Source organism: Eurypyga helias, unplaced genomic scaffold (genome assembly GCF_000690775.1).
Source record: "Eurypyga helias isolate BGI_N326 unplaced genomic scaffold, ASM69077v1 scaffold17908, whole genome shotgun sequence".
NCBI classification, from domain to species: domain Eukaryota; kingdom Metazoa; phylum Chordata; class Aves; order Eurypygiformes; family Eurypygidae; genus Eurypyga; species Eurypyga helias.
In genome coordinates, this window is record NW_010267792.1 from 15,511 (window position 1) to 23,473 (window position 7,963).

The 7,963-nt window shown below is 52.3% G+C and overlaps 1 protein-coding gene across 1 annotated transcript in view; it reads left to right on the plus strand.

Annotated features, from left to right (window-relative positions):
- The first annotated feature begins 3,527 nt into the window (after positions 1-3,527).
- The window catches only part of DNAJC5 (DnaJ (Hsp40) homolog, subfamily C, member 5), a 5,527-nt gene continuing 1,091 nt past the window's right edge, over positions 3,528-7,963 (plus strand). The window contains exons 1-3 of the mRNA XM_010157562.1: positions 3,528-3,663; positions 6,690-6,903; positions 7,621-7,792. Coding sequence (XP_010155864.1) covers positions 3,557-3,663; positions 6,690-6,903; positions 7,621-7,792 — 493 coding nt within the window. The 5' untranslated portion in view covers positions 3,528-3,556. The remainder of the gene's footprint in view (positions 3,664-6,689; positions 6,904-7,620; positions 7,793-7,963) is intronic.

A 7,963-nucleotide genomic window follows, 5' to 3' on the forward strand; every position in this document is an offset into this window, starting at 1 on the left:
TTACCTTTCCTGGGAGCCTTGAGAGAAACCTCTTCGGGGCATCCTGCTCCGTGCCGTGTGTAGCAGATGGCTTGTTGCTGCTGAATACGACACTTTTATAAAAACACGGGGTGGCTTTCAGTACGGAGAAATAGAGCCACTTGTCAAACCGGTAGGATGGAGGGTATCCCGGTTGATGGAGTGCTCCGACCTGAAATACTCACACCTGAAATACTCACACCTGAAATACTCACACCTGAAATACTCACACCTGAAATACTCACACCTGAAATACTCACACCTGAAATACTCACACCTGAAATACTCACACCTGAAATACTCACACCTGAAATACTCACACCTGAAATACTCACACCTGAAATACTCACACCTGAAATACTCACACCTGAAATACTCACACCTGAAATACTCACACCTGAAATACTCACACCTGAAATACTCACACCTGAAATACTCACACCTGAAATACTCACACCTGAAATACTCACACCTGAAATACTCACACCTGAAATACTCACACCTGAAATACTCACACCTGAAATACTCACACCTGAAATACTCACACCTGAAATACTCACACCTGAAATACTCACACCTGAAATACTCACACCTGAAATACTCACACCTGAAATACTCACACCTGAAATACTCACACCTGAAATACTCACACCTGAAATACTCACACCTGAAATACTCACACCTGAAATACTCACACCTGAAATACTCACACCTGAAATACTCACACCTGAAATACTCGCACCTTCGTTGTCTGCTCCGCATTTGAAAAGCCAAAGGTTGCGTTCCTACTAGTAATACTGTCCTGTTCCCTGGAATAGCAAGCTTCCAGATGAATTCCCATTACTGCCTTGTCCTCCGCTCTTTTCCCAAGGCCGTTTCATGGAAAAACAGACGCCCCGTTACACCGAGCTGCAGATACCCTGAACCCTTCAGAGCGGGGCGATTAAAGCTCGCGGCAGCGTGGGGTTTATTCCTAAGCCTGTCTTTATTCCAGACAGGCAGCCTGCAGACGGATGGACATCGCCTGGAGTAGACTGAAGTCATGTTTAGTAAACAAATTGTCCCATATTTAACAGCGGAGACTGTGCTAAGCAGAACGTAGCATATACCTGCGATCTGCGGCACCTGAGAGCAGGAGCAGGTTGAGGGAGGGGATTCTGCCCCTCTGCCCCGCTCTGGGGAGACCCCCCTGCAGTTCTGCCTCCAGCTCTCCGACCCAACAGCAGAAGGACACGGAGCTGTTGGAGCGAGTCCAGAGGAGGCCATGGAGATGCTCCGAGGGCTGGAGCCCCTCTGCCCTGGGGACAGGCTGGGAGAGTTGGGGGGTTCAGCCTGGAGAAGGGAAGCTCCGGGGAGACCTCAGAGCCCCTTCCAGTGCCTGGGGGGCTACAAGAAAGCTGGGGGGGGGCTTTTTCCAAGGGCAGGGAGTGACAGGATAAGGGGTGACGGGTTTAAATGGAAAGAGGGAGATGGAGATGGGACATCAGGAAGGAATTCTTCCCGCAGAGGGTGGGAGCACTGGGACAGGTTCCCAGAGAAGCTGTGGATGCCCCATCCCTGGGAGTGTCCAAGGCCAGGCTGGATGAGGCTTGGAGCAACCTGGGCTATGGAAGGTGTCCCTGCCCGTGGCCGGGGGTAGGATTGGGGGACTTTGAGCTCCCTCCCACCCAACCCAGTCTGTGATTCCATGATTCTGTGATCTGCGCACCAAGGGCGCAGGTTGATTTTGAAGAAGCTCGTTACGCCTAAGTAGAGCCACAGACTTTTAAACATGACAGACGTTCGTAATGCCCTCGAAGCTCTGGTTTGTAGGAACACCTTTGGAAGACCTAAGTTAACATCCCAACCAGGATGTGCTTTTTTCCTCAGATTAATCCCAGAGGCCCCTGGCAAAGAGCAGTAGTGACAGACACGCTCCCCTTGCCTGGAGGCAGCTAAGGGGTGACCGGCCGGTAGAGCTGCAGGAGCCTGGCCTTGGGGGGCTGCGAGGAAGCGGTCGGTGGTCGGGGAGCGGGATAAGGGTCGGAGCAGGCCGGTGCGGTCGGCTCGATTACCGGATAGACGTCAGGATCATCGCTCTTTGACCTCAGCACTGGGACTGCTTGGCTGGAGGGGGCTGGGAGGCTGCGGCCGGGGGGCTGTACTTGGTGTACTCCTGCACGTCCTGTTGCCCGCCTGTAATAGCAGGATTTCAGGTTGTGCCACGTAAATAAGTTACTTGTGTGCACTCAGTAGTTTTCCTCATTCAAAAACCTGTCAGTATCCTTCAAAAGAGAAGATAAAAAGATTAAAAACTTTTAAATTTAAAAAAATTTGAAAGATTTTCTCTCCCTACCCACACGTTCACCTTCCAGCTTTGGGGTGTATTTTGAATTCTTAGCCAGAGCCTTAGCGTTTAGACCTTTTTTAATTAATAATTTATAGCTTCCTTGTCGGATAGCCCTTAATGAACTTCGCGGAGCTGCCAAACAGGGAAATGAGATGAGTTTCCTAGTTCAGCCGGTGTGTTCCAGTCCAACTGGACGTAGTGCCCCGTGTTAAACCGCTGTGAAGTTGGAGGGGCCAAATGCGGAGCGCTGAGCGCCGGGCCCCGAGCTGAACGAGAAGGGTGCAGTGTCTGTATCTGTACCCATCCGGTCACGCGTCCGGGATAGCCGCCTGTTGGTACAGACAGAGCGGTGGTTTGGTGAACCGTATGGACATTGCGAGGCCCACGCAAGAACCAGGCAGCCTGCGGGGGTTTCTTTCGGGTAGCCGTGCCAAAGCTGGAGTTATTAACTTTGTTAGGTAAGAGAAAGGGTTAAACGAGACAAGTCTGGTGCTTTAAATATCTTTTTCAAAGAGTACCTAATCTGGTGTAGGCTAACTAATGACATAATCCCAGACTGGCCAATCGTCTCTGGGCTGCTCATCCTTGCTGCAGGCCTGCGGCGGCAGAGCGGCAAACGCTAATCTGCTCAGGGTGTCAGGGGACAGGCCCGCCTCTCTCTGTGCCCTGGCCCTGCTGCGGCCTCTCACGTTTGCATTCCGAGCAGGAGCTTAATTCGCCCGCCAGTAGCTTGGTTTTCCCTGGAATACACGTTAAAATGCTTGATCCACGGCTTTAAGTGATGGGAAGTGACGTAGCGGCAGCCTGTCGGTCTCAGGTTGTTCTTACAGGTGTTGTCATGAAGAAATTCTCTAAATATTAAGACTGAGAGAGAGGATGAGGTGGCTTTGGGGATGTGTGTGTAGTTCACCTCCCTAGCGACACCCCAGCTGTTGACCTGGGACTTTTGGGAAGAAGAGGTGAGTGTTCTGTAGTGATTCTGGGGTGCCTGGTGTTGTGCCGAAATCTCTCCGATCATTCACTGAGTTTTGGGACTGTTCACACGCGTGGGGAGCCTTTTCAAAGCACGTTTAAACAGTATGAATTGAGTTTTCCCATGGAAACTGGTCGCAAGGCTGATGTTGCTGATGAGCTCGGCGCTATTCCGTGTCTAAGCGTTTCTCCGTCTCTTCTTTGGCAGGGGCCGTTCTCTCTTCAGGTTAGTTCAGGATGGCAGACCAGAGGCAACGTTCGCTCTCTACCTCCGGGGAGTCGCTGTACCACGTGCTGGGGTTGGACAAGAATGCCACTTCGGATGACATCAAAAAGTCCTACAGGTGAGGGTTCAGGTTTTACACGCGTCGCTCAATAGCACCAGTAACTCTCGTTGAGCCTTCAGCAGGTGGTGTCTTTATGCATTGGCTCCTCTTTGTTTAGGGAAGCTGTTTGCAAGAAAAACGTGTAAGAAAAGGGGGTGAAAACATGGTTGATTTGGGCAAAAATTGGCGTGAATCATAGAATGGTTTGGATGGGAAGGGACCTCAAAGCCCCCCCAGCCCCACCCCCTGCCATGGGCAGGGACACCTTCCATAGACCAGGTTGCTCCAAGCCTCATCCAGCCTGGCCTTGGACACTCCCAGGGATGGGGCATCCACAGCTTCTCTGGGAACCTGGCCCGGTGCTTCACCACATGTGCAAACATGCCTGGGCTTTGTAAGTGCTGTTACACCTCTAGTAAGTGGAATTCTCAGATGTGCAGTGTCATTCCCGAAGGTCTTCCATTGAGGTGGGACGGAGCTTTAAGCCAGTGCCGTGAGTTCAGTCCGTGGTGGTGCGTGGCCTTGTGCCTGGCTTAGCGACCACAGGTGTGTGTTGCCCTTTGTCCATCACTTCCACCGGCACGGTGAAGTTTAGATTAAAGATGACAATAAGGATGAAAACTGAGTATCAACAAGGACTTTTTTAAAAAGATCCATTGAGAATTTCTTACTCTGTGTGGAGTTACTATTTTTAAAAGAGGATTTTTTACTTTATTTCATTTCTTAGATGTAGACACATGCAGCAGCTTCACACTGGCGACATAAAACCAAATAATAATAATAAAAAAGCCCAGTAACATCCTGCCTTTCCCTGTTCCCCCCAAACCTGCTTAAATGCAATTGCTTCTTCCCCAAAAGCCAGGTCTTGTGGAGCATCTGCCAAGTGGCAATGTATGTCACGTTACACTAGGGGTCAGCAGTCATCTTTCCTCCAGGATATTCCAAAACCGTCTTCTTTTAGGCTTTAACGTTTACCAGGATTTTGCCCTTTCAAAGTTACATTTTGGTACCGATGGCAACCACATGGTGAAGTTTCTGAATGAACTGGATCCATGGATTCTCAAAAATCAGCTGTGTCTTCCTGAAAGTGGAAGTTGGAATCGGCAATCTTCAAGTCTTAGCAACTGGAAAACAATTTCACCTTCTTGGTTCCTTTGGAGTAACGACCCGACTAGATCCTGGGGGGAAATGTAGCCGCTTCACACTTCCCAGGGCCTTCAGCTGATCTTGTTTCCTCTGCTGCCCTTTACCAAAGGAGGGCTGACACCTCTTGTTTTCCATCCTTTGCCGGCCTGTGGGATGGATAATCGTTATCTGTTGCAGGCTGAGAGTTGCCAAGCCCTTCCCAGGTTTATATAAGTTCCCTTTACTTATAAAAACTGGGGTTATTTCAGTCCTCGGCGGGGTTAGTGGCAGCCCTGGGTGTTACCTGCTGCCAGTCAGGGTGTTTCTCGTGCCCCCTCGGTTTATCGTTGGCACGCTGCGGTAGGACTTGGACACGCGTCCACGCCTGTGCCCGCGCACACCCACCCTTCGTGTTCGTCCCAACGTTTCCGCGCTGCCAGGTCGGCGTGCGAGCGTCTGCGGGGCTTCCGGTGCCTGTCTCAAGGGTGGGAGGTGGGTGGTTTGCCGTCGGGGGGCAGGCAGCTCGGCGAGGCCGAGGAGACCCGTTAGTGCACAGTTCTCTGCCGTTTTCCTGCTTGGGAGCACAGATAGAATGAATCATGGAATGGTTTGGGTTAGGAGGGACCTTCAAGATCATCCAGTTCCAACCCCCCTGCCATGGGCAGGGACACCTTCCATAGCCCAGGCTGCTCCAAGCCTCATCCAGCCTGGCCTTGGACACTCCCAGGGATGGGGCATCCACAGCTTCTCTGGGAACCTGTCCCAGTGCTCCCACCCTCTGCGGGAAGAATTCCTTCCTGATGTCCCATCTCCATCTCCCTCTTTCCGTTTAAACCCGTTACCCCTTGTCCTGTCACTCCCTGCCCTTGGGAAACGTCCCTCCAGCTTTCTTGTAGCCCCCCCAGGCACTGGAAGGGGCTCTGAGGTCTCCCCAGAGCTTCCCTTCTCCAGGCTGACCCCCCCACCTCCCCCAGCCTGTCCCCATGGCAGAGGGGCTCCAGCCCTCGGAGCATCTCCGTGGCCTCCTCTGGACTTGCTCCAACCCGTCTATATCCTGATGTTGAGGCTCCCCAGCTGGAGGCAGCACTCCAGGGGGGTCTCCCCAGAGCAGAGCAGAGGGGCAGAATCCCCTCCCTCACCCCCCTGGCCACAGCAGGTGAGATGGCTCAAGCACCATCTTTTTTCTGTCTATAAGGAGGCATTTGGTTGGGTATTTCCACAGTTTTCTCTAAATAGGCTGGGGCGGGTGAGAAGGAGCGAAGGTACCGACGCTTACCCTGATTTTCGGTGCTCTGTTCCCCGGGACTGCGAACGGCCGTCGTTGAGTTGTGAGAGACGTGGCGTGATGAGGGGAGGTGCCTTACGGTTTCCTGGTATCTCGAAACTCGGAAGCTTTTTCTGTTCTAGCAAACCTGGAACTGAAAAGTGCTTTGTTCTGCACAGGAGTTGGTGAATTAACCACAAGGGGTTGTTCTATTTTTGTGTGCAGAGGCTGCAGATTAGCTGCGGCAGCTTGCTTTTCATTTCTTCTTTGGTATCTTGGCCTTGCGGTGTGTCTTTTTTCTGTTAGCTTGGTCTTTGCTTTAGCGGGAACAGCACTTACGGGTGGAAATTGCCCGAGTGGAGGGATAAAAAAATAGCTCTGTTTCAACATCTGTCTGATTTTTCCTTGCCATCGGATTTCTGAGGGCCAAATCCAGCGGGGTGAAGTCAGTCCTGTGCAGTGAGCCAGAGCGCGCCGTAGCCTTTCGCTGTCATCTGGGGAGGAATCACCAGGGAAGTGGGGTCAGAGATGAAGGAAACCAACTGGAACGTCTCCCCGGAGTGACAGCTCTGGCGTAAAAATAAATAACAAAACCAGGAACCCAAATCCTACTTTTTCATCTATAACGGTCTCTGGTTTTTTTTTCGTTCTGCAGGAAACTTGCATTGAAATATCACCCCGATAAAAACCCTGATAATCCAGAGGCAGCGGAAAAATTCAAAGAGATCAACAACGCACACGCGATATTGACGGATGCCACCAAGCGCAACATCTACGACAAGTACGGGTCTCTGGGCCTGTACGTCGCCGAGCAGTTTGGCGAAGAGAACGTCAACACCTACTTCGTGTTGTCCAGCTGGTGGGCAAAGGTAAAGAAAAGGGCGGAGGGGGGTGACTCTGGGTTGGCATTTAAACCTCTTCAGGAGCTCGGTTTGGTGGCTGTGCGTGGTTTTACTGCTGCAGGTTGCTGGCTGTCTCACACCTCCTCTCGCTGGGTTGCCAGCTCTGGGTCAGAGGTGTCTGTTGTCTTCCAGAGATACAGGCCTAATAAGCCAGACTTTGGTTGGTAGGAGAATCTTGGACCCTTCTAGTGGTTTTAAAAGCGATGAGGATTTGGGGGGTAATGACAACACCGCCGTGATGTGCGGGGCGGGTCCTGCCCGTGAACTCACAGATCTGCTCGCACAGATCTGTTCAGAAACGTGTTTACCACCTTCCTCAGAGCCCTCCCTGCGCAAACACCACTCCTTCTCTGCGCTGAGGGGCTCCAGGTTATCTCTTCAGCCCTGTTGCTTGGGCAGCAGGAAGCGTGTCACCGGCGTACCGGAATTACACTGCCGCTCCTGTTCCATGCACACAAAACAAGTCAATTGCCCCTCTGGAAGTTCAACCCCGTCACCTGTTGTCCTGTCACTCCCTGCTCTTGGGAAAAGCACCCCCCAGCTTCCATGTAGCCCCCCCCAGGCACTGGAAGGGGCTTTAAGGTCTCCCTGGAGCTTCCCTTCTCCAGGCTGAACCCCCCGGACTCACTCCAACCGGTCCGTGTCCCTCTGACGTTGCTGTTTCTCGGTCTCTGTGCTCTGCAGGCCTTGTTTGTCTTCTGTGGGCTCATCACAGGCTGCTATTGCTGTTGCTGTCTGTGCTGCTGCTGTAATTGTTGCTGTGGGAAGTGTAAACCTAAACCTCCTGAAGGCGAAGAGCAGGAATACTACGTCTCTCCAGAGGACTTGGAGGCACAGTTGCAGTCAGATGAAAGGGGTGAGTAAAACCGCAGCGAGATGGGTGGGACGGCCGCGGCACCAGCCTCCGCCCGCGTGCTCAGCGTGCTGGGGGGAGCAGCGCGTGCTCTCTGCGGATCATAAAATCATAGAACAATTTGGGTTGGAAGGGACCTTAAAGATCATCCAATCACACCCACTGCCACGGGCA